The sequence below is a fragment of the Vanessa cardui genome, chromosome Z (genome assembly GCF_905220365.1).
Source record: "Vanessa cardui chromosome Z, ilVanCard2.1, whole genome shotgun sequence".
Classification (NCBI taxonomy): domain Eukaryota; kingdom Metazoa; phylum Arthropoda; class Insecta; order Lepidoptera; family Nymphalidae; genus Vanessa; species Vanessa cardui.
The window spans coordinates 3,973,961-4,001,448 of NC_061154.1; the positions used below are offsets into that span (position 1 = coordinate 3,973,961).

Consider the following 27,488-nt stretch of genomic DNA (forward strand, 5'->3'; position numbering starts at 1 on the left):
GCGCAGTGAAGGCTTGATCACTAATTATTCTATGGGATTTCGGACAAACACAAAATTTTCAATACTCCATGTATTTAAAACTAACCGCGTGTCGGGAATAAACACGCGTATATTTGTTTACATACAAACCCACTTTTAATACCCGTTTACACTCCGATTATTTGCACAATCCTGTTTGCGCAGTAACGACAAAATTTCAAAACAAGAATCATCATCGTGTCGTACTTTATGAATTGTGGAATAATTTTTGCTCGCGCTGAACTGCGCAAACTGGTTTGCACAAATTTAGGTGTTGCGGTGTGCAATAACGCAGGTATTGTTTTACTAGTGAGTTTCAAAGATGATTCGCTACATAGATGGGTTTTACCATGGAGATTTCTTGATCGTCGGTTACAATTCTAATCATACGACAAAGGTTGATTTTGAAAAATATTTCGAAATTTATTAAAAACAAATATAACGTCAATTTAATTCTTACATGCTTAAATATATAAAAAAAAAATTGGTACGCAACAAATTCTTACTCAAAATGTTCATGTTTCATATACTACTAAAGATAAAGAAATAAAAAAAAATCTATTATAATTTTATGTATTAAAATAAAATACTCTTTGCTTAGCCGTTATTCGAGCATAGGTAGAGAAAACTCAAATGATTTTAAAGTATAATATTTTGAAATTCGGTTTTGATATATTTTTACCCTGGTAATGATTATGGCAATGACGTTTAATTTGTAAACATTGCCATACAATAATATCGAATAACGGTTAAACGGTATTTAAATAAATTCACAAATCTCGGGTATATTTTAAATCACATCATAATTCAATGAAAAAAATATATATTACAGAGAGATACTTTCTTTAAGAGTATTTTTTAATATATCTCGGATGTAATTGTTACTACTTATACGGAGACATATTATTTTATTACACGGTTTTAGTTCAGTTTTTTTTTTTTTAATTTTTGTTTAATAAGTTATGTTGACTACTTATGTTTAATACACTTCAGTCAGTGCAGAATTGACTTTCAGTGAGCACCTGAATGGCTATAGAAAAGTTCCCTGGTTAGAATATGAACATATACAAAGGACAAGATAGAACACGCGCACACACGTACGCACAAAGAATATAGTCTATAGTAAAATCGGTGAATGTACATAAATCAATATTTATATAGATATATTCTGGCAAGGAAACACAATAGCCACGCAATAGCAAGGGTTGAAAGGAGTTTTAAATGGCACATTTTTTTAAGAGTCAATTAAGTGACGAAGTAATGAAGTCTAACAGAAAAGTTTGGTTTCATTTACACAATTTTCGAGGAATATTCGACGTGTTTCAGAAAGATTACCATACGCACGTAGTATTCCCTAAACCTGCCGATCTTCCAACTATAAATTACGTAATTGAAACCGTTGTATTCAATAATAAATTAAATCAGTATCGTCGTTTATATTTCATCTGCATGAGTAAATATTAAGCCAAATTTAGTGTGCATTCTTTTCGAGTTGTAAACGATAAAAACAATCAAATGCAAAAAGTTTCCATTTACTTAGTTAAACGACAAACGGCTATCAGATAAATCGATTCTAAAATTGTCAATATATACTCGAGTCCAGTCGAGTAAATCGAGTCAAATTTTGATGTCAAAATTTTACTCATAATTTTATTATTTAATTTTAAATTAAAACTATAAAAAAATACTTTTCATGAGTTTTTAAATAAGTTTTGATATTATATTTCTGATTTCGTACACAAATTAAAAATGTCGATTAAAACAAATGCCTAAATATTGTAAAGTGAAATGCAAATTATTCGGAATGTAAACAAGATTGGCAAAAGTATGGCGAAATATTTTCTAATGGATATATTTTTCAAAATTATATTTTCGATAAATGTATGAAATATTGTATTGGAAGGCACAGTTTCGTGGAAGGTTTGCTGAAAATGTATATCATAAGACATTAAAGCTGGCAACACACATACGATGTTGCTCCGATAGTTATAATTAATATTACGCCTATTCAATTATTTTATTTCATAACCTTTTTATAAGTAATATGATCTAGGACTACTTATAAAATTCCAAAGCGATGATAACATAATATCAATAAAAATCAATCACGATAAAAAAATTATATCTGGTATTCGTTATGTAATAAAAAAAACATTAAGATGACCAAGGAGTTTTCTCTGACTTATAATTACGTTTAACCTTTTTAAGAAAAATAACAGACACAGGCGTAGTATTATTATATTTAGTTTTTTTTTAAATGGAATTTTGTTTTCGAGTTTAAAATAAAAACGGGTACTGGCGTGCAGAAAATTTTGATAATAAAGCATGACCAATACGAAGTTACTAAACGTCAGATCTAATCCTGACATTTGAGTTTCTTTAAATTCTTCCTTAAAAACGAACCCAAATCAGCGTCCAAATACGACTAAATACTATAAAAAAAAATCGCCACAAAACTTATTTGAATACAGATTAAACATAAACCTAAAGATTTCAAACTTAAAACCCCTCAAAATAATTTTAAATACAGAGAGGTAAAGCTTGATATGCTCGTTAATTTTTTTTTATCAATAATATAAAATAATATTTAAAACTAAAGATCTTTGGTCCGGCGCGTAACGGCCAGCGATATATGGCGCCGAATGCAAATAAAAAAATAATAATAATAATACAATGAACTTTAGGTATCTAAACTCGCTAGCACCATTTAGAAAGAAATACAAGTACATAGCAACTAGAATGAGATTACATGTCGTTTTAACCTAAATCTACGAGGGAAATCTGCGCGAAACCTATTAATGTTTTGTCGTCAAATTCTTCGTTCGGTCCAGTCGAATTCTGAAACCAAAATTAATATTTCGTTTTATAGAACTCGACATATCGTATAGTACGACACAACTTAGATGTAGCATCGGCAAATTCAATGAAACCGATTATTGCCGACTTATACAACCAGTAGAAATAGCTCCCTATCGCGCTATTCGTCGCTATAGATTCTCGCGTCAGTTCAACCCAAGACAGCAAGTGCATGTGCATGACGTGTCAAATTGACGAATATTAGGGTCATATGATATCACAAGTTATTACGTTCGTGTATAGATCACATTCACATAAGAAATAAATATTGATAATTTGGGATAGCCTACTTAAATCGGATGCGATCGATTTTACGAATTATGCCGATGCTGCATCTAAGTTGTGTCGTACAATAGTACTTGAAAATGTAACAAGAGCAAATATACTAACCAAGTGGAATGTGACAGTCTTCACAGGCTGCGGCTGCCTCTGCATTTGCAAGAGCTTGGCGAGGTTGGTAGAGATCGGCGCCGAGTCGAGCGGGTCCACTAGACCAGCTCCGACCAGTTCCGCGGCTATACCCTCGGCGGTGTCCTTACCGTTGATAAACTCGAATCGTATGTCGTTCAACTCTTTTCTAGCGTTCCTGGAATATTTATTTCTTATTTAGTCTACTGCTAGTAATCAGTGGTGGTAAATATTTATAGAAGGTGGATGGTATTTTGATGAAAACGCTTAGTAATACTAAGCGATATGAATTGACTTTTATCGTTTTGCAGCCTACTCTCGACGGCTGCCAATAGTTTTCAGGTATCATTAAGAAAACGCACCTCTAACCGGTAGAAAATAAGTGTCTTAGAACCTCAGTTCGGACCCTGAAGACCCTAGCCACAAACACAGTAGCTATAGGTAAAATTTTGTTACAGGTCTCTCTACGTTTAAGAGAAAGACACGCCGGTACCAATAATAAATCAGCAAAATTACGGCACAGCATTCGCTCATTGAGCAAAGAGGTCAGCATTTGGTCTAATACGTGTTTAAAACTCTAACTTCTCCCCGGAATAGATCTCTTTTGTTACGAGAGTGGAACCTTCATCATGCAAATAGCAAGATATATTCGAGTGCTCGCATAAAAATAAACGGACCGAATACAGATTTCCGATTACAGGTAACGTAAACCATTTCCATACATTTTGACCATCCCGCTAAATCAAAACCTTGTGATATGAGACCTTAAGAAAACTTTTTAATGATTACCCATAACTAAGAAAACATTTTAATGTGTGTACACAAATTTATGTTTAGTCAAATGTTCGATTAGCAATTATTTATTTATTGATATAATTTTACTGTTTCGTAAATTCGGTCGATATATTTTATCCTGGTAATGATTATGGCAATGACGTATAATTTGTAAAAATTGCCATAAAACAAAATCGAATAACGATTAAACGACATTCAACAAAAGTTACAAATATCGAGTACATTTTATATCACATCATAATTCAATGAAAAACACAGATTACTAGAAACTAGAAGCCGTCACAGCATACAAAGTGAGCAATCATAAATCGCGCTTAAGTGTGATTTCACCTTTTGGTGAATCATGCATTATAGTCGGTTTCGAAATTAGATATGCTGTTTATTTAAATTTATCTTATAACGTTTCAAATTGCAATACTACCTTACCTACCTTCCAATCTTACTAAGAGAAACTATTTGATCAAGTTGATACGTAACAGTTTTATTTGATCATTGTTTATGACAAGTGTTCTTATTTTATTTTTAAAATAGCAAAAAATCTTGTATGTATTTTGCGAACATTATCAGAATTTTATACACATACAATTTTAAAGCAATTTTTTATTGATAACTAAATGATATTTGTTTTTTTTAAATATACACACAATTAATAGAGTATAGATAATAGAGTAAAATAACGACATTTTCTAATCTAATAGTAATAAAATTGAAAGGTATAAATAAAATGTTAAACACGTATTTTTAAAATTTTCGTGATCTGTCTAATTCAATATATATGCAATAACTAAGACCGTTATTATGCCAAGACTCACAGTATCTAAAACGTCATGACTTTTTTGAGCATGTATAAGCCAAACAATTTAAAGTAAAATACTTTTATATAAATTAACATAAAAGTATTTTTTATATTACCCAACCGGTATTTTTCAAATTTAAGAAAATTATTAAGGAATGCTTGTGTGCAAAAGGTTACTACACAAATAATGAGTTTATGATCGATAGCACACCTTGGGAATGAAACGATCGCCTCCTGGCTATTTCATCTCATATTAAATTGTTTAAATAATATATGAGACAAATAAAAAAAAAAAAAAACCCGCTGAGTTTCTTTCGCCGGTTCTTCTCAGGTCAGGGTATTTTCTTTCCGAACCGGTGGTAGTGTTTCAATTGACCATCAATAAGAAAGTGTAATGCTTCTATATTGAATAAAGTTATTTGAGTTTGAGTTTGAGTTTGGTAACTAAGGAGCTTAGTATGGTTCAATTCTTTATAGAGTAATAAGTTTATAGAGACTTCATATTTTTTGTATTACATTAAAATGGTCAAAATTTACCTTAGCCTCAGCACGAGGTTGACCACATTGGGTTCTGTCTGCACAGGAGGCGGAGCTACTGGTCTTGGCGCAGTTTCTTTAGGAACAGTAGATTCCTGGAAATAAAAGAACAATGTACATAAACAGTATGAAAATGATTGCAACAGACTATGTTACTATTGTTAATATCACATTTATCTATATCGATTATATTATAACTTATAACTAAATAAATGTATGTAAGATATGTTTTAACCTATTATTGTTAAATATTATCTTATATTGTCACACCCATATCAACCACATTGTGTACCATTGAAAGTTACCGTTGGGAACCCAATGTGGAAGCTGAATGAATGAACCTTTAGGACATGTTAACTATTATTGTTTTGTTTTGTAGTTGTTTTTTTTGTTGTAGATTAAGTTAGTAGATGTAAATAAATAATTAGTTTTAATTTTTGTTGTTTTTCTCATTTCTTTTTACATATTTGAAAAATATCATATTAAAAATTCCATATTTAAATAACGCGCCAAAACGCTGCTTGGACAATACGGCGCTGCAATGGGGTCGGTGACGTCACTTTCCTGTATTTTAATCTGTGGTACATATAGTAGAAAAGCAAAGTTTACAAGAAAGTGACTTCATCATAAGCCCAACCAATCAGGAACGTTTTGTGTCACGTGACAAACATTTGAAAGAATGCATTTTTATTTATGGATTTTTGAATAAATCAAGTATTATTTTCAACTTTCATTAGTTAATACAGATTTTTGAACTCATGATATACACTGATTACAATAATTCACAATTTATTTTTCGCATTGTCAAAAAGCCTATTGTGTCGTGTCTTAATGAAAATTTCCTTCTTTCTTTCTCATAGCAAGATGGACTCACATCATCGTTGTCACTTCCGCTGGAGTCAGCTCGCTGCAATTCGTTCATGGGGCGCTTGTCTGGAGCCTCCTCGTCCGAGCCCGGTGTTTCACCTTCGTCCTCTTCTTCACTCCAAACCCACTCGCCAGTAACAGTGCGGTGAAGGCGACCCGAAGCGCCGGGCTGGCGTTTACTTGCCTAGAATTATTATTATAAAATAAATAGTCATTTGAACACAAAATCTGTTTCCAAGATATCAGTAGATTGGATTCTTTAGAATCGAAAACTCGATATATTATAAGTTTTCCTTATATTGTATCTATACAATGATTGCTACTGATTCTATCAAAACGAACTTTATTTCTAAGTAAGTAGAAAAAATAAAATACGATCAAATTGATCTTTATAGTACACCCATTCTTAGCTGTGATAAAGAATTTTCTACACTAATGAGAACCATCGCTAAAATACTACATTTTCGCTTTTATGTTAAGTCTTGTGTTAAATTAGAGAATATGGTAATGGATCTACATTACATTATCATCTTCAATACAATAGGCTATTGGACTGGTTTTTAAAATCCATTTTATATTATTTAGTAGAAGCCAAGGAACCCTTTCTAGTACATATTTGCCGAAAAATATCATATTAAAAATTCCATATTTAAATAGCGCGCATAAACACTACTTGGACAATATGTCGCTGCAACGGGGTCGGTGACGTCACTTTCCTGTATTTTAATCTGTGGTACATATAGTAGAAAAGCAAGGCTTTCTTGTAGAAAGTGACTTCATCATAAGCCCGGCCAATCAGAAGCGTTTTGTGTCACGTGACAAACGTTTGAAAAAATGCATTTTTATTTATGGATTTTTGAATAAATTAAGTATTATTTTCAACTTTCGTTAGTAAATAACCATTTTTAAACTCATAATATACACTGATGACAATAATTCACCATTTATTTTTCGCATTGTCAAATAGCCTATTATCATTCGTCGGCATCCTACTCTAGATATTCTATGAGTCAATATTAGTACAATCATTTGTCTTGCTGAGCAGTACTAGTCAAACAATTTTTCCCCAGTAATTATTTTAATTTAATAAAGATTTTGTCTGTACAAATCTATGGATTCATTACCTTATGAACACGTGTTTCCATGCTGGGCCCAATAGCCACCAGTGTCTGAGTAAGATATTTTTTGTCCTTAGCTTTCTTGAAGAATGGATGTTTCAACAGCTCCGTCGCAGTTGGCCTCTTCGATGGGTCCTTCTGCAGGCAATCGATAATCATCTTCCTGAATGTCTTGCCGTACACTTTATACTGTTCCTTTTCATCTGCACCTGTAAACAAGCCATTCATATAAAATCCCTATTAGAGAATTCCACTATTAAGGTTAATAGGAACAAAGCATGGACTTAGTATTCGGATACAAACATGATACATGTAAGTTTAATTGTACTTTTTAATTATAGAGTCACCTTTTAATCACAGAGTATGTCAATAATGACAAATGAATGGTGTAACTAATGAGTTACTTGCTGGTTCTTCAAAAATCAAAATCAAAATCAAAATAAACTTTATTCAAGTAGGCTTTTATAAGCACTTTTGAATCGTCATTTTACAATTAAGTGAAGCTACCACCGGTTCGGAAAGTAGATTCTACCGAGAAGAACCGGCAAGAAACTCAGTAGTTACTCTTTTTTAACATTTAAAAAATACAACGTCATGTTAATTAAATACAATTATTTCAATTAATGTATCCTGCTTGGAAGTCAACAGTTATTAACTCCACGCTTTTTTATCATCTACAAAATCTTGTATCGAATAGTATGCTTTTTCTACCAATGTATTTTTAACAAACGATTTGAATTTACTAAACGGCAAAGTTAAAAATTTCTGCGGAATTTTATTATAGAAACGGATACCTTGCCCCAAGAAGGATCCATTGACTTTGCGGAGTCGGAAACTTGGCGTTATAAGTTTATCCTTACTTCTAGTGCATATACAATGATTATCACTGATTTTATCAAAGTGATCAATGTTACTGTGAATATACATGATATTGTTGTAAATATATTGCGACGCAACAGTAAGTATTCCTACTCTGTTAAAAACATCCCGAAGAGAGTCTCTAGCTCCAAGATTATAAATAAACCGAATTGCTCTCTTTTGTAAAATAAAGACAGATTCAATATCTGCAGCGTTACCCCAAAGTAATATGCCATATGACATAATACTGTGAAAATAACCAAAATAAACTAAACGAGCGGTATCAATATCAGTTAGTTGTCTAACTTTTCTAACCGCGTATGTTGCGGAGCTGAGTCTTCCTGTTAGGGATGATAAATGAGAGGTCCACTGAAGTCTGGAATCCAATTCTATTCCTAAAAACACCGTAGTATCAGCTACTTCAAGACGGTCACCATTTAAAGATATATTATAATTTTGCTTGCTAACATTAGGTAGGGTAAAAACTACACATTTTGTTTTTTGAGCATTCAAAACTAAATTATTTACTGTAAACCAATTGTGTATCTGTGATAATGCACCGTTCACATCGTCATAGTCATTTTTTTTCCTGTCAACCTTAAAAATCAGCGAAGTATCGTCAGCAAACAACACTATATCACAAATACCCTTAACATAGAAAGGAAGATCATTTATATATACTAGGAATAGAAAGGGACCCAAAATTGAACCTTGCGGAACTCCCATTTTTAACGTAGATCCAGAAGACTTTATTCCATTAATGAAAACTTGCTGGATTCTTTGACTTAAATATGAAGCAATGAGATCTCTCCGTAAATTCTACTTTCTTATTCAAATTTTATAACCCTACTTCATTAAACCAGTTAAAGATATAATAAAAATAATGCGGAGGAATGAGGAACACATTGTGAGGAAGGCCTTGAGCATGGATGTGGATGGATATAGAGGTAGAGGACGACCAAGGAAACGATGGATGGATTGTGTGAAAGACGATATGGCTAGAAAGAATGTTACTTGTGAGATGACGTCTGACAGAGAAGTATGGAAGGAAAAGACATGCTGTGCCGACCCCAAATAAAATTGGGATAAGGGCAGGAGAATGATGATATGACTTGATTATGATTTTACCATTGCGATTATGCCATTGCAGTATACAATATTCCAGAACATTTTTCATCATTGACATAAATACATATTTATTAATGTTTTAAGAAATAAAAACATTAAATAAAATTTGTTTCTTTCAAAAATTATAAGTTAATATACAAAAAGCAGTTTTCAATCCCCAATAACACTGATATCACCAGTTATATTTAGATTAAAGATATTTTTTATTGGGAATTAATATAATTTCTATCCATTTATTTGAACAATTTAAGTTATTATTTGTACTAATATATGATTTTAAAACACAATTATATTAGTTAAATTGTATTTAATTTTGCAATAACAAAATATAACTAATAATAACATACCTGTGTCTAAATTCGGTGGGTCGTTTTGCAGAGTTAACATTAAAACTTTCATTGGTGGGTATTTATGATATGGTGCGGTGCCAGTCGCCATTTCTATAGCAGTTATACCAAATGACCAAATGTCCGCCTTGAAATCGTAGCCATGGTCCTACAAAAAAAGAAAAGAAAAATGATGAACGATTTCACAAGAAAGCAGTTTTGTACAATACAGTACGATATTATAAACTAGCGTCCCGTTCCGGCTTCGCACGGGTTTAACACTTGTATTAAATAAACTACCGAATTTTTTTATTAACCACTTCAAAAATTATTATATTGTCCATCTATTATACACAACGACGTTCCTCTCGAATCACTCTATCTATTAAAAATAACCGCATCAAAATCCATTGCGTAATTTTAAAGATCTAAGCATACATAGGGACACACAGTAAGCGACTTTGTTTTAAACTACGTCTTGATTTCTTTAAACATATGTTTTCTTGTGTAGGCAATTCCCAAGGATTTCATTTACTGCCACCATAATGATTAGACATCAACGGGGAAGTACAACGAGATTACACCCTCCTCTATTATTCATTATAGAGACTCAGAGTTTCCGACTGAGTCGCTATTTAGGCTCTTGCCATAGTCTAGTTCCAAATGCGAAACAATTATCACATAAATAGTCAGTAATATCTTACAAGTAAAACGCCCCCTTATTCGATTCAAGTTACAAGCCAACACGAATACAAGCTACTCAGACAGAGAACGATCGATGTATATTCAAACGGAATTGTCAGAAGTCAAATTGGCTCTCAGCCAAGTCGGAACCTACAAGCAACAGATGCTCGAACGACAAGTAACAATCACTCGAGCTTACGAGCCTCGTCCGAACATAATAGATATACTTTACAGAACTAACATCTTTGTTCAAAATCATTAAATTTCATCCTTAGGGAAGAGTAATTTTAAGCATGTATATCGAAAAGCATTTATTTCCTTTAGTATAGCCTACGCCGTAATGTCGTCTTAAAACGGTGCGATTGCGAATACGAAAGGATCCCCGGCACACGCAAGAGCACACCGATCAATGTGATAGGCTATTTGACTGGTTTTTAAAATCCATTTTATATTATTTAGTAGAAGTTAAGGAACCCGGTAAAAGTAGTGTTTTTTATTTCTAGTACATATTTGCCGAAAAATATCATATTAAAAATTCCATATTTAAATATCGCGCAAAAACGCTACTTGGACAATATGGCGATGCAATGGGGTCGGTGACGTCACTTTCCTGTATTTTAATCTGTTGTACACATAGTAGAAAAGCAAAGTTTACAACAAAGTGACTTCATCATAAGCCCGGCCAATCAGGCGCGTTTTGTGTCACGTGACAAACGTTTAAAAAAATGCATTTTTATTTATGGATTTTTGAATCAATTAAGTATTGTTTTTTTTTTAAACTCTTAATATACACTGATTACAATAATTCACAATTTATTTTTCGCATTGTTAAATAGTCTATTCTCGTTTAAGGTACCTCCTTAACATTCTCTATGGACTTACAAAAAGATTCCTTAAGTCTCTCAGGCAAATCGTAACTAAAACGAATAAGAGTATCCGAGATTTTCAACCTTTCCCACAGTGACTACATTGACTATTTTTAATAATTCTATCATTATATATAGTGTAGTTTACAGAAGGAATATTTAAACTCAATGATTGTTGTTGACTTTTTTTGATATCAGAACAAAATCAACAACACAATGAAGCCGCAAAACAACTATTGTATAAATAAATGTCCCGTCAAATAGTTTTATAGATTAACCTATTAGACAGATTAGCAAAGAAACCTTTGGCTTTGTTCCATATATTTATCAATAAATGGCTTGAATACAGAGCACTAGTAAGTATTGTAATATATGCCCATACATGTTGTATTAAGTACTTTTAATTACGTCAATGCAGTTTTAGTGTTATTTAGATTCAATTTTGTAAATTTATGTATAGTACGACATAACTTAGATGTAGCATCGGCAAAGTTCGTAAAACCAATCACATGCGAATTGAGTGCGCTATCCCAAATTATCAATATTTATTTCTCATGCGAATATGATCTTTACACAAACGTAATAACTTGTAGTTATTGTATGACGTAATATATTCGTCAATTTGACGCGTCGATTTACATGCACTTGCTTTCTGACGCGTCAATCTATAGCGACCAATAGCGTCGAATGGCGCGATTTAATAGCTAATCGGCAGTAATCGGTTTTATTTTCATTCCATTGCATTTTCCGATGCTACATCTAATTTGTGTCGTACTGTATGTCGTTCCCATGAGTTATAGCATCTTAGTTCCCAAGGTTGGTTGTTTATTAGAAATTAAACTAATTAAAATTTCTTACAAAACCAATAAATATCTGTGGCAGATTATATCTTATACAGCTAATGTATTTGACATTTACCTGTTCCATGACCTCAGGTGCCATCCAGCATGGTGTGCCTACGAAGGTGTGCCTGACTTTCTGCCTAGATAAATCCCTGCCCGTTGCCAACCAAGCTGAGACACCAAAGTCAGCAATCTGCACAGTCCCATCTTCACCTAACAAAATGTTCCCAGCTTTGATATCCCTGTAATAATACAAACATAAACATTGTATATTTCTCTATCATTATATAAGTACATCAATGTCATGAACAATGTTATATATCATGCTCCTTGGAACATTGTTATATGCCCTTTTAAAGGTAGTGTCACACAAATATTACTTATGTCATAAATCATGAGGACAAGCATGGACATTTTATTATAATCTGTGCTTTTGTATCTTATAGGCTGTTGCGATTATATCATACTGTAAATAAGCATTTGCAGAGCAATGACACCCCAGATGAAGAGTTTAATGAGTATAATTCTTAATAAAAACATAATTGTTACTCGTTTGCGCAAAATTAACAATTAATAGTAGTAGCCAGCGTAACTACAGGCACAAGGGACATAACATCTTAGTTCCCAAGGTCTGTGGCCGTAACCGATGTAAGGAATAGTTAATATTTCTTACAGCATCATTGTCTATGGTGACGTTGACCACTTACCATCAGGTGGCCCATATCGTCGCCAACCTATACCATAAAAAAAGTAGTAATGTAAGATTTTTTATTTTAACTTTCATTTGTGCCAAGAGTGCTAAGATTATTTCGCCAACGTCACGTGGGAGAAATTATTCTAATTTCTGTATATTATCATTGTCATGTCTATGCATGACTTTTAATACTATTCGACAAAAATCGCGCAGCAACAAACATTCATCACATGATAGATTAAAAAAAATCACAGGATTTGCAAGTCATATAATATAATACCATGTGTAAATAATATATACTTGAGATAAAACATTTTCTATATCGCTGACTAATTGATAAAACACTCAGAACGAAAGAGACAGAAATATATTGTTAAAGATAACAGCAAATTAATTATGTCAATTAAGATTTAAGCTGATACAATTATAACTCGACCAAATTAAGTAGACACTCGTATAGAATATGATCGCGTCGTTCGCATACTTTACATCGCGCTCGCTTTACTTTCGTACGCAAAGACATTTCTTTAGGACCTTCGCAAATTGTAATTATATTATCATATTGAAAATGTACTTTTGTTTTAAGTATTGAATAATTGATTTGAATGAACCAGTTTTTAAGAGTTTATTCTATAAGTAAATAAATGTTTCATCTAAACATATAATAAAATTGGAATGTCTCTTTGTAATATTAAAATAGCCCTTTTTTACTCAATGCATATGTATGTTATACACGGTACATATACCAAAATAACATTTTTTTTTACAATTTTTGTCCGTCTGTCTGTTTGTTCCAGCTAATCTTTGGAACGGCTGAACCGATTTTGACGGAACTTTCACTGGCAGATAACTGATATAATAAGGAGTAACTTAGGCTACGATATTTTTTTATTTTGTTAAACAGTCAAACACGTGCAAGGTCGCGGGCACAGCTAGTAGATAAATATAACCATTTATAAACAATCGCATTACAATAGATCATCAAATAAATTTACGATATAAATCGCAATGTAGTCATATAAGTGTGTGATAGATTAATGCTGTTTTTCTCACACACACACTGAAACACGCTATTATATTGATATAAACTTTGAATAACTCAATTTAATTGCAAGAGACGTAACACCTTATATTTTCTATAGGCGATGGTGATTACTTGACATCAGGAAGCTCATTTGCTTATCAGTTATGCATACAACTTAAACTAAAAAAAGTAAAGTAAGTAAAAAGCCTGTAAATTTCCCATTGCTGGGCTAAGGCCTTCTCTCCCGTTAAGGAGAGGGTTTGGAACATATTCCACCGCACTGTTCCAATGGGGGTTGGTGGAATGCACATGTGACAGAATTTCGATGAAATTAGACATATTCAGGTTTCCTCACGATGTTTTCCTTCATCACCGAGCATGAGATGAATTATAAATATAAATTAAGCACATATATATAGTGGTGATTGCCTGGGTTCGAATCCGAAATCAACGGTTAAGATACACGCGTTCTAACCACTGGGCCATCTCAGCCCTATATATAACTTAATAATTCCAAATAAACTCATTGTATATTTTTTATAGCACTATGTAACATAAAATTCGCAAATAAACTTAGTGCTGTATGTGAATTAGGCATAAGAATTTTAACAGCTTAAATATGTTTACAATTTTTTACCACTATGCTGAGATTGCAAAAATGGTAAAAGCAAAGCGCAAGATATTTCTAGGAACCAAAGTATTCAAGAATACATAATGAAAATAACATTATTCTCATTACATACATTTTAAATACAATTCTCACAACTAGATATTATAGATATTCTACTGAAATACTTGTATCAGCAGAAATTCCCAAGATAAAGTCTATGAGGTTTTTCAGGCTAACCCCGATATTCAAATTGTGCTATATTATAATATAGGTCTATATTTCTGGTTTGAAAGGTGAGTGAGCCAATGTAACTCATTAAGTGAAAACAAAATAAGGAAGAGTACTTAGTCTCGTCTAGCTGCTAGGTGCTACTGAGAATATTTTTACCTTAGTGAGTGAATTCTACCGTATAAAGCTTCTAGACTATGGCGTCAACTAGAAATTTGCATTCGCTTTTTGCAAATAATTTTTAATTGCAACATTACTGCTAACGCTTAAAGCAGAGTATTCTATGAAATAAAAATTCGATAGAAGCGCCAAATGTTATTGAAATTCGCAAAACGATATAGGTGTTATTTCTATTTATAAAAATACATAGTATTATTTACATAAGAATGTAATCAAATTTCGCTTTCTGCATGTATGACACAGCGTAACTCGAAGCAATCTGATCGCTAAAAAATGCAAGTTGACAATACACATTACATTTCACACTGAAACCATTGCAGTATTATAATAAATGATAAGAAGGCAGACATATTTATGTGTACATTTGTACCACCCAGTAATAGTTAACTTAGGCATTGCAAAAAATATAGGATGGACTCCTGAGTTATTTTAATTAAAAAAAAAGACATCACACTTAATTCGCTATCGGACAGATGTAGATAGTTAGCAACCATAACAAGTAGTTCATTATCAGAAAACACTAAACAATCGCTTTGCATCACAATATAAAATAATAATATTCACCGGGCTAAAGTTTACCTGAAAGAGATCGCTCCAACAGATAAGAGTCTTTTGTGAATACGATAATCTTTCTCCATTTAAGCTGAATTATATATAGCATATTCTATTCTATGACATGTATTTATATAGTACATATTTAAGATAGTATTTTACCTGTGTATTTGTCCATTGCTATGGAAATATTCCAATCCTTTCAAAACTTCCTTCAACACAGTCGCAATAGTAGATTCATCAAAGACACCATGCTTGCAATTGGATACTCGCATTTTATGCTTTATGACATCAAGGAGACTTCCACCTGAAAAACATGATTTTTATCCAATCAAATATACTTATAAGAAGAATGTTTGAGAATTCGTACAAATAAATGTCTTAACCTAATATAATTTATTGTGAAAGTCATTTTTATATAAAATAAAAATAACTATCCTATATATCTAAAAAAATAATGTTGTCTGTCTTTGATAGGTTGCCAAATAGTTCCATGTGTATTTTAAAATACATGTATTTCTAAATATGTAATAAAATATTAAAATTAAACCATTTAAAAATTCTCATTATAGTACATGTCTAAATGTTTCATATTTCAATATGTAGTCCTATTATACATAGTGGTACTAGTTGTCATGTGTTAGGCAAAAAACACCTATGTCCTTTATGAAAATTCAAATTTGCTTCACACCAAATTTGGTTCTTTGGTTTGGTTGTGATATTGCATCAGACAGACAGACAGACAGAGTTACTTTCACATTTATAATATTAATTTAGATCAAATAAAATATTAACCATTCTCTACATTATTACCAATAAGCTACCAATCTTGGGAATACTGGCTCATTAAAGCTTCAAACCAAAACTCAACAATACTTAGAATATTTAAGTTATTTAAAATTTAATATACTTTATATTACCTTCTAACAGCTTCAGAACCAGCCACAGCTCATCATTGACAACAAAACTAGTATAGTATGTGACCACATTAAGATGGTTGCAGCTGGACATAGCCTGAAAAAATATTATTAACATGTCAACTATTTATAAAAATGTTTTAAGTAAATAATCATGTTACTGAGTTAATTACAGCAGACTTTATATTTGGTAAGAGAGGCCTCACTATATATTTTTTTTTAATAAATTTTCGATTCAACTATATACAAAATCATTACAAGAAGTGACATTTGTATCACTGACTTAAAAATACATAAGTATTTTAAAATAATCCGTTAATCTTTACTTAGTTTTCTAATTTGTGAATAAAAATATTCAAAAAATCTATGTGTATTCATCTGTAATAGCTTAATTGTAATACATATTATGGCCAAATATGAAAACAAATATCTGGATATTAATTGAGATTCATTCAGTATTCAATTTCAAGCCCAATATGCAATATTCTTATTATTCATTAGTCAATGTATTATGATATTGTTGTTTCATTTGAAACAAGAGTTCTAATTAAATACCTATTATCATATACAAAGTGGTACGTAAAATGATTCTATGAATCAAGATATCACAGTGAAGCATAAATGTTATGCAAAGGATATGGGTTAAAATCCAGACAAGCTACCCACTGAATATTCAGACTTAATTTGTACCTATATTTAAAAATGTATAAGAGTAGACCAAAAAAATTTAGCCACATTTATTTCCACCAATATACATAAATAAGCTTCACTCCTCAAGAGAAGGAGGTGCAATAAAGACAGCAGTGGCCTATTTACCGGACATTATTAATATGCCAATAATAAATATTTTAATGATCAATCTAGAAAAAATTAAATTTCAAATGTAACATTTACTTGAATCTCCTTGAGGAGCTCATCCATGGATGTATTCCATTTTTCTAAGTTAATCCTTTTAATAGCACATTTTTCATTCCTCGGCTTGCAATAGGCTGAATACACAACTGCTGTTGCACCAACACCTATTTGTAAAAAAAAAATATTATGTTATAAAGGGAGACATTTGAATTCATGTTAATAATAGTTTATAAAGTTTAAATGCCATTATTATTATTTATTTATTAGATTGTTACACTTCAAACATGGTAGAAGTTTGAAATATACTACTGTTTCTCAATGAAAAATACTAATAGTCCTTGATTACAGAGACATATGATTGAAGTACTTCTTGTGCAATTATAACTAAACACACAGATACAATTCATACTTATGATTATTTTAATGATGTCATAAAATAAAATAGATTTTTAATTAGTATGATTTTTTATTTAATAAACATGTAAATATTTTTTATAAGAAAATAACTGTGTATATTTCAAGTAAATTATTGTGAATATATGTCATAACTTGAATAAAATCAGAACTTGCAGTTTATTATTAACATTATTATAATATAAAGCAACACAAAATATGTTTGTAAATTTTTTCTCATATATCTGAAACATCTATATCGAAGAATAGAGTTGTAATGGCACTGTAATAATCAACGAAACACGTTTTACTTGCCGCTTATAAAACACGTAATGAATTGTTTACATAAACCACATCGTGTAAATGGGAGGATTCTGTCAATAAGTCTGCGTATGACACGTACCGCATTACTATTTAAGTTAAATGAGGTTACATTGACGTTAGGGCCATTTAAGGGTTCCTATCATGACGAAAAAGATGCATAATTTCTTAATTAAACCTTTCACATCAATAAATATTATCAATACAATTTATAATTGTCATCCGATACAAGTATGACAGATCTCAGATTTATCAGTAAAATCAGATTTGTTGAAGCAAATATAATGTTCAATAGGATGTTTAACAAAAAATTGAATAGAAGATTATTTAAAATATGATGTGGTAATTATTACATACCAATGACATCTCGTAATTCATAGTCATCTTGACTATTGGGCCACGGACATGATGTATTTGCACTGGCCGCCATTTTGCGTGTGAATAAATTTCCGATGTTACCGGCTGTGTTGTTCAAGGAACATGCAGCTCGCACATACGACGACAATGTTGACAATTGACGGTCGCAAGTTCCAAAAGATTTCTGAAATATTAATGAAATAATTAATATGTTAAATATATAAAAGTTTTACGTAATTAGAATTAGACTATATTATTGTTTATTAAGTATTTTGCGTTATAAAAACAGCTTTAACAAAAATATATTAAGTTAAAAAGCATTTGTTATAACTTAATTAATAAACAAATAATATAAATCTTAGTAATCCAAAAGATTTGTTTATTATTAGTCACCTCGTGTAAATAAGATTAAATCAAATATTATTCGACGATTAGACAATCTTGTCGCATTTTGTCGTCCGTGTGACGAGTAGTATATGGTGTCAGCTATAACGTCAATACGAAATGTCGAAATTGCAAATTCTTTTTAAATGAGACTAAATGAATTAGTAGGACTATGACAGACTGTGGATTAATGTATGATATGCAATTTAATAATATGTTGTATTGATTACCTGTCGGAAGATCCCACTTACACCCGGCGGTGTTATTTCAGTTTTTAAATTGCTGAAACATATATAAATTTGATTTATTGATATCTCCATGCGTATATCGATATTTAGGTACATATTTGTGAATAATTTAGATCGATTAAATACATATATTAACATAAAAACTCTATAAGGTACATAATATGTACATAACACACGTTACAAATATTCAATCCATTTCAATAGATAATGTTCAAAATAAAAACTTATTATCCTATTATGTCAATTAATTTACCGTTTTAAGAGATATTTTTGTACACCTTTTTTCATAAACCGTTTTAATAATAATAATTTATTAAATTCATGTAGGTACAGTAAAACGTGGTCGTGAAATTGTATCGTTATCAACCACTAAAGTGCTCTTAAGCTCGAATTAAACTTCAGTTCGAAATTCAAATAGTAATGCGTAGTGAAGTCAAATAGTATAGTAATGCACTACGTGTTGCTCATCCACATACACTACCTAAACGTAGAATAAAATATTAGCTTAATTTAAAAAATATTTCCGATTCCATTAAATGAAGCAAGAACCAATACGTTTCCGACATCATTCAGGGTAAATTTTAATTCTAATAAGGTGTTTTTAAAAAAAATTTGGTGAAGGGGCCGGTTTGGAAATTGCTTTAGCAGTGCATGTAAATGGGCGCTTGTTGTGCTTATAACGGGGCTGTACCTAAATACTTATGTTCATAAAATTTAAATGAAATTATATAACCAATATAGTTAATGTAACATAAACATTAATTATTTATTCTTATATATTACGTATTTACGAATAATTTACATTTTTTTTAACAAGCTGTGTTACGATAGCTTATGGTTTTCTCGTCCAGTTTTAATTTATGATTGATGTTTATTTAAAGAAAATTGCTTGACGAAATATTTTTCCTAATTTAATATATCAAAGCAATTAAATATCAAAAATATATCACAATTAGGTACAATAATTTTGATAATAAAGTCGAATATTTAGTATATGTTAGTTATAACTTTGATATCAGATTGGTATTTTTTAAGATGCAAATGAGCCTTACGGTAAGTTATACCTTCCGTGTTCATTGTCAGACATATTAACCATTTCAGATATCGCCGATGCGCCATTAAAATTTGAGCTGAGATATGATATGTCTTTTATTTGTGTTTACCCCGGTGAAACAATCAATAAACTAAATTTCTAAGTGTTATGTTTTTTTTTAAAACCTGATGTCGCTTTAGGTCAACTTTGGAATATCTTCTAAATTTAAACCTGTCTTCACCAACGGACAATTAGTAGCTTTCTGACGAACTATAAAATATGCAAACTGAAACATAACCTTAAAATTATACGTATTTATTTATGGCTATGCATCTAAACATTTTGACTCTAAGTAAAAATATGCACTTACACAAGACTACGTAGACGATTTATGCGTTGGCCTCCACTCGTGTATTAAATAAATCTAAATAAGACCGTGTATTATAAGTTCTTTATAACAAAACAGCATAATATATACCTACGTATTAAAAACAATAACATTTCTCTGTAATTTGAAATTTGATTGTTATAGAGTTGCATTAGATTTACAAACAGTTTTGCTTCTTAATCGCTATTCTGCCGTTTCGTTACATAGTATAAAACAAAGTCGCTTACCGCTGTCTGTCTGTATCTATGTATGCTTACAACAACAGCCGGTAAATTCCCACTGCTGGGCTAAAGGTCTCCCTGTTGAGGAGAAGGTTTGGAACATATTCCACAACGCTGTTCCAATGCGGGTTGGTGGAATACACATGTGGCAGAATTTCTATGAAATTTGTCACATGCAGGTTTCCTCAGGATGTTTTCCTTCACCGCTGAGCACGAGATGAATTATAAAGACAAATTAAGCACATGAATCAGCGGTGCTTGCCTGGGTTTGAACCCGCTATCATCGGTTAAGATGCACGCGTTCTAACCACTGGGCCATCTCGACTCATGCTATGTTTGCTTAGAGCTTTGAAATTACACAGCGGATTTTGATGTGATTTTTTTAATAGATAAAGTGATTCAATTCGAATACAGTATCTTAAATAATTTGTGCATTGCAATATTTTCAATTATACTATAGATTTAGAAAGGGACCTAGCGCTTCTTATAGTCTAATGACAAAAAGCTATGCTGAGCTAATTTTGTATATAATGACATTATGTATTTATTATTAACAGTATTACGGTCGTGCGAAGCAAAAGTCGGGGCGGGTCGCTTGTTAGTTATAAAAATAAATTGTCTTAATAGGTACTGGAAGAAATGTTTGGTGTGTGGGAATTTGGATCTATATTAACACTAGTTATCTTTTACGGCTTCGCTCAAGTTTTAGGGATTGGTCGTCAGATGCTATGTATATAGCCGATGGACAGACAAACGGCATAATAAAGCTGTACTCATAACGGTATCAACTTTTATATGGCTTTTTTATCATTTTCATAGTCCTTGTAGTTTACTTGGTGTTAGGGTTTCGTGTAAGCCTGTGTAGGTACCAAACGCTCATGAGATATTCTGATTTCAAGTAGCAATACTTGGTATTGTTGTTGTTTCAGTTTGAAGGGTGAATATGTGTAATACTTGTTGTTTTGGCCACACATGAGAAAGAGATGACAGTATTTTTAATCCTTCCCATCCCATATTGTTAAAGTTATTATAACAAATCGGGAATTTTTTGATATATTCGATACCACATACATAGGAAACACAGTAATTGTTCATGGTAGATGTCAACTTCGCAACAGTAGATAAGTAATTTGTTTCAGATTTATATTAGACTACTAGTTGTCGCCCAGGGCTTCTCTCGCGTATTAGAGTGCTGGTTGTCATGTTTTAGGCAAAAAAGTAGCCTATTTCCTTTCTTGCAGTATTTAATATATGGGGGGGGGGGGGATAAAAAAGGATCATAATAGCTCTAATCTTTAATTTCAGTTCAATCAGTCGAAAATCTGAGAAGATTTTTTCAAACTTTCATCACCGATTTTATCCCCTTAGGGCTGGAATTTATCAAAATCCTTTCTTAGCGGATGCTAACGTCATAACATCTAACTGCATGTCAAATTTCAGTCCTATTAGATCAGTGGTTTGGCCTGTGCGTTGATATATCACTATGTCAGTCAGTCAGTCACCTTTGAGTTATATATATTTAGATTAACGTTGGTAATTAGAGAAACTTTAGCACCGAACACGTGTCAGCGTTCTTTTATTATGAAATAATATCAATATATAATTTCATAATAAAATAATATAGGTATGTAATTCGAGATGAAACTCGTTTCGAGTTCGTCTTCAGTACGAATTATGTAAGTACATATATAAGCGACCTGCTCGCCGGATAATCACTTATATGTGTAGCATGTAACATATGTGATATTGTAACAGTTAATATACCGCGTCCTTTGTCACCGCGTATCTAGTTGAAGGATATTAGTTAAATTTAATGTATTTTTGTTTGTAAATAAAACATATATTTGGGGGTAGACAAAATCGTACGCCGTTGCGGCAAACGCATGAATTTCTTTAATGACGTCATACCCACTCTCCTTCACCGCACCTATCTTATCTACTTCGTTACTATATATTATAACAATAATATAATAATTACAATAACGAATTTATGTTCTATATAAATATACAATAAATATTTATATTATAAGATATCATTTATAATTATATAAATGTTACCAAAGTCATATATATTTTTTGTTTAATGTTTTTCAATAGGCTATTTGACAATGCGAAAAATAAATTGTGAATTATTGTAATCAGTGTATATTATGGGTTTAAAATGGTTATTTACTAACGAAAGTTGAAAATAATACTTCATTTATTCAAAAATCCATAAATAAAAATACATTTTTTCAAACGTTTGTCACGTGACACAAAACGCTCCTGATTGGCCGGGCTTATGATGAAGTCACTTTCTTGTAAACTTTGCTTTTCTACTATATGTACCACAGATTAAAATACAGCAGCAAAGTGACGTCACCGACCCGATTGCAGCGCCATATTGTCCAAGTATCGTTTTCGCGCGTTATTTGAATATGGAATTTTTAATATGATATTTTTCGGCAAATATGTACTAGAAATAAAAAAATCTACTTTTACTGGGTCCCTTAACCTCTACTAAATAAAATAAAATGGATTTTAAAAACCAGTCAAATAGCCTATTATAATAATATAATCCTTGCGATGTATTTAATTACGGCGCTTTAAATATGTCGGATTTCCAATGACAATGATAAAATTATTATTTTCTCGGTAACAAAAAAGTGAGAGAGAAACATGAACAAATAATAATTGTATTTTTAATAGACGACACAATCACAGATACAAAATAATCCTAGGACTTTGCGAAGGCGGAAAAGAGGTATTATACATTTTATCCTTACTCTTTGTGTTTACAAAATAATCTTGGGTTATTTTAAAAAAAAATCTTGATATTATTGGCCACTTCATATTAAAAAAAAATCCAAATAAGTCTCGAGGTCCAAATTTAAGCAAATGAGAAAGGGCTTCTTAGAAAGATAATTTTAAGAGGTTTTTATTTTATAACGTTTATTTTTATATGAAATATTAATATGAATATATGTTTGAATCGCAAAATATTTGTAACATACATCAAATTTGGCTTATTGAAACCGCCAATGTCAACATTTTACTATTTTGTCATTAATAATTGTAGCATTAGTTAAACTTGTTAGGTTTTTAAAAAGAAGTAAGCGAAGATATTGGAAAAAAATGTGAACTTTGTTTTATACTTTTTAAAGGTTCATGCAATTAGTCCACAGTCCAATAATTTAAGCCGAAAGTGGACGGGATGAAAAAAAATTAAATCTTAAAGATTCATTCAAAATAAACAATAAGCTTCTCTTTTATATTTTGCTACAAATATCTTCCTGTTAATAAATTTGAATGAAATAGAAAAATAAATCTCGAACACCCAATAACATTTATGTGTTTCATTAACTAAAAGGCTACGTAATCATCAAAGTATTAAAGAATATCAAATAACCATTTACTTTAAATTTTTCCAGACTTAATATCGCAACTAATTTTAACAATTGGTTACTATTCGTTTATATTAATGGTCGAATTTACCTATTTTGGTTATTACTGAGCCGAGATAACGCTTAGATTATCTCGCCTTGTTAATCTGGCGACCAATAATTGTAATTAATGAAAACACTTCTTTTGTTTTGTTATGGACATACCGATATGAAATTATTTATAACTAGCTGTCGTCTGCTTCTTTGTTCGCGTTTTAGTGTGTAGGTTGTCATGTGTTAGGCAAATAGGTAGTCTATGTCCTTCCTTGGAAATCAATTTTGTAATATAATAATACTATATAAGTATAGATCCAGTTCAACACTCGATAATAGCAACAAAATAATATTAGTAGTATTAGTTATACCAACTTATACCATACCATTCATTACTAGAACCCGAAAATTATTCAGTCGGATTCACTTGAGACTCATAATTAGTATTATTTTTTTTAAATATATACCTATACTTAATAAGTACCTATATACCTATACTTAATAAGTTGGAATAAATTTGCAAGAACTTCGTACTAAGTTGGATCAGGCAGCTAGTGAAGAAAAAGAAAACGTAGATTTTGACATATGGAAAGGTAAGGTCCTTTTATTTAATACTGAATATTTTGTTATAAAGTGACATCAGTGAAACAATAATGAAACACAGCCATTTATGTACAATGTACACAAAAATCATATAAATTCTTTGTTTTTTAAAGCCAAGTATCAACTTAGCTAATGTTGGAAATATATACAGTATGACATATATATAACCAATAATTTTTATTTTAACTCCATCTCAAAACTTGGCGTCTTATTTAATTGAAAAAAATTGACTACATTTTTTTTATGAATACTATTAATTACAATGAATTAATTAATGCATATACATATGGGTTCATTATTAGATATTAGACCATGTCAATTAATTTTTCCAAAAGTTTTAACCATTCAATTCAATTTAATATTTTTTCTGAATGGCGTATCCCTATAAATGTAATCGCACGGATTAACACCGGATTTTATGGGAACACCTCCACAATTCAAAATTATTAAGATAAGTAAAGATATAAAAAGAGTACGGATCATAATTTCGTTCACAAATAACCATAACATCGGTCAGTTGGTGTCAATTCTCAACGGAAGAAAATGCCTTCAGTCAATTCTTTACTAAAGGTAAGAACTGTGATGCTATTAGTATTTGTGATTTATTAAAAATAGACTATTTTTTAGTTGGAAACACTATTATTTTAACGATTTTTATGCTGCGTGTTTATTGTATGTTTGAAATATAAACACAGGGATATAATTGCTTTTAAAATTATGTATCCAATGAAAAATAACGATTACTTAAAAATCTTCTATTTTTCTAGAGTAAGACAAATCGTATACATTGACATATAAAAGCAATAACAATTTTACATTCCATTTTTAAAAGTAGCGTTCTATTGCACAAAGACAAGGAGGAAAAAGTTTCCAAATAGATTTCTACGCTACCTATTGTAGTCATTCAATAAACAAAAATAGTTCGTTCGTTCGTTTTCTTACTGAATGACTTTTTCTGAATGAGTGATGTTAAAGATATAATAATAATAATAAAATTGTAAAGAAAAATACACAGGTTATTTTTTCAATAGTTATACTTAAACGTGAATATTTTAAAAACAACTCCTTTTATTATATATTGTATTCTCAGTGAATGATGTACTTGAAACCATTCGATGTTACATTATAAAAATCTATTTCCTACTTCCTATAAATTAGCTGGATAATTAGCGCTATTTAAAATGTTTTCTCGCTACGTAAAGAGATATTGCATCGATATTTTATACAGAAAAGTATTTAATGAAAATCTGTCACTGGCTATATTATACAGATAAAATATGCTATTGAAAATAACCTGCAAAACTTACGCTAACGACTGCGAAGATACGAATGTGAAAATTTAAAAATATGACAGATATATTTACCAATTTTTGTCCCTTTTGCCCTTGAACGGGCTTCCCATGTCCACGACAGGGTCCATTTTGAAAAACCCTCGATTTTTCCGACGGACTTCCATTTTCATGTTTCAAAACGGTAGTGCCTCAATATCGGTTTGTAATATAAGCTTGTATCTGTAAATATAAAAAATAATATTAATATCCGCGATTTTTACGAACTTTTAATTTCATATTTATATTCTGTTTATAAAAAATATTATCTATATTTTTTTAATAAATGATAATAATTTAGATTTCGAAATTGTATATGAAAAAAATTAATCATAATTTTGAACTTTTTTTCTGGGTTCAAGCTGCCGAATACAGTGTAGTGAAATATATGAACACAAGAATTTATTAATAAAAAGTATAGCTTTAAAATTAAAATACAGAGTAAACATAAAGGTATATGTAATACGCCTTTGTCTTCTGCAAATTTATAAATTATCTGTGAGAATCTCGTCCTTTCACACCCACGACAATAAATTATATCAATGCAATTTATTTAATTAAAATTTATCCGCTTACATTTCATTTGCACAAACACCCACACAATACGTTTGTGTTACATATATCAAATGAGGCGACATAAAACCTTTTTTAAAATATTCAACGTTATTACAGTTGAGATCTATTATGGCAATGTTGATTGAAGTTACTGAAAGAATAACAGTTATTTAAGGAACAACTTTTTTTATTCATAATCATGTAGATACATAGTAAGAGATTGCAACTGCTAATAGAAATTGGTGACTAAATATTCACTATTATTTACATAGCCACTGCGCTAATAACCTCAGGAACGAAGAAAGTATTCCCTTTGTGTCCATATAACTTCAACTCACTCACCCTTCAAACCGGAACATAACAGTATTAAGCAGTATTCTTTAACTGTAGAATTAGTAATAATGTGGTACCTACCCAAACAAGCTTGCACAAAGCCCTACCTCCGCAACTGTTTTATAGCAAGTATTATTAGAAGTCGTTATTACAATAACATTGAACGAAACTAAAAATTGAACTGCATGTATTTTTGATATTTAATTTTCATAGTCTCAAATATTAACGAGAGATACTAATTTCTTAAAAAATATATATTTGAATATCACCCACATCACCGTAAGACGTTTTGAAAGCGTCAGAAACCTATATAAGAAAATTGTAGGTAGTTTAACAATTATTAATTGATTCCTCACCGCCTCAATGCTGTCACACTTTTAACGAAATCCAATGTTATAGGCAATTTGTAATTGTAATGCATTTTAACGTAGCACATTAGACAGTAATCGGTTGTAAAGTTCAAATGACCTTTGAATTGGTCACAATAACAATTTAACACTGAAGGGGTCCCGACTTCGTACGTGTGTCATTATAACAAACTTCAACTAAGTGTGTTGAGTAACCCACGGGCCAGAGTTGAGACCGCAGAGTTGGTCAACATTTTCAAATTATCATGATTTGCTACAAATATTATAGAAATATATACATAATATGTACAAAATAACTTATGTCTATGTCACGTGTAATTATATTTCAATAAAATATAGCATTGCATCTTACTATTTCTTAAATTCCTATTTTACTATTTT

The 27,488-nt window shown here is 31.0% G+C and overlaps 1 protein-coding gene across 1 annotated transcript; it reads right to left on the minus strand.

Moving 5' to 3' along the window:
- Nucleotides 1-1,956: 1,956 nt before the first annotated feature.
- On the minus strand, nt 1,957-27,257 carry LOC124542879 (serine/threonine-protein kinase OSR1-like). The gene is made up of 14 exons (XM_047120773.1): nt 27,096-27,257; nt 25,888-26,034; nt 18,845-18,896; nt 18,231-18,414; nt 17,199-17,323; nt 16,308-16,401; nt 15,550-15,694; nt 12,176-12,341; nt 9,729-9,876; nt 7,402-7,604; nt 6,285-6,461; nt 5,411-5,505; nt 3,265-3,460; nt 1,957-2,856 (listed from the first exon to the last, which is right to left on the minus strand). Exons 2-14 carry the CDS (start codon nt 25,983-25,985, stop codon nt 2,776-2,778), a joined length of 1,764 nt encoding a protein of 587 aa, XP_046976729.1. The 5' UTR covers nt 25,986-26,034; nt 27,096-27,257; the 3' UTR covers nt 1,957-2,775.
- Nucleotides 27,258-27,488: the final 231 nt, after the last annotated feature.

What these genes read in the sequence shown, in the direction of transcription:
- LOC124542879 (XM_047120773.1), bottom strand. Translation starts at nt 25,985, where the DNA reads ATGAAAATGGAAGTCCGTCGGAAAAATCGAGGGTTTTTCAAAATGGAC. An exon ending in AGCAATGGACAAATACACAG is followed by an intron (nt 12,342 to 15,549) that starts GTAAAATACTAT and finishes GTATTATTACAG; the next exon opens with GGATATCAAAGCTGGGAACA. An exon ending in AACCTCGTGCTGAGGCTAAG is followed by an intron (nt 3,461 to 5,410) that starts GTAAATTTTGAC and finishes TAAATATTCCAG; the next exon opens with GAACGCTAGAAAAGAGTTGA.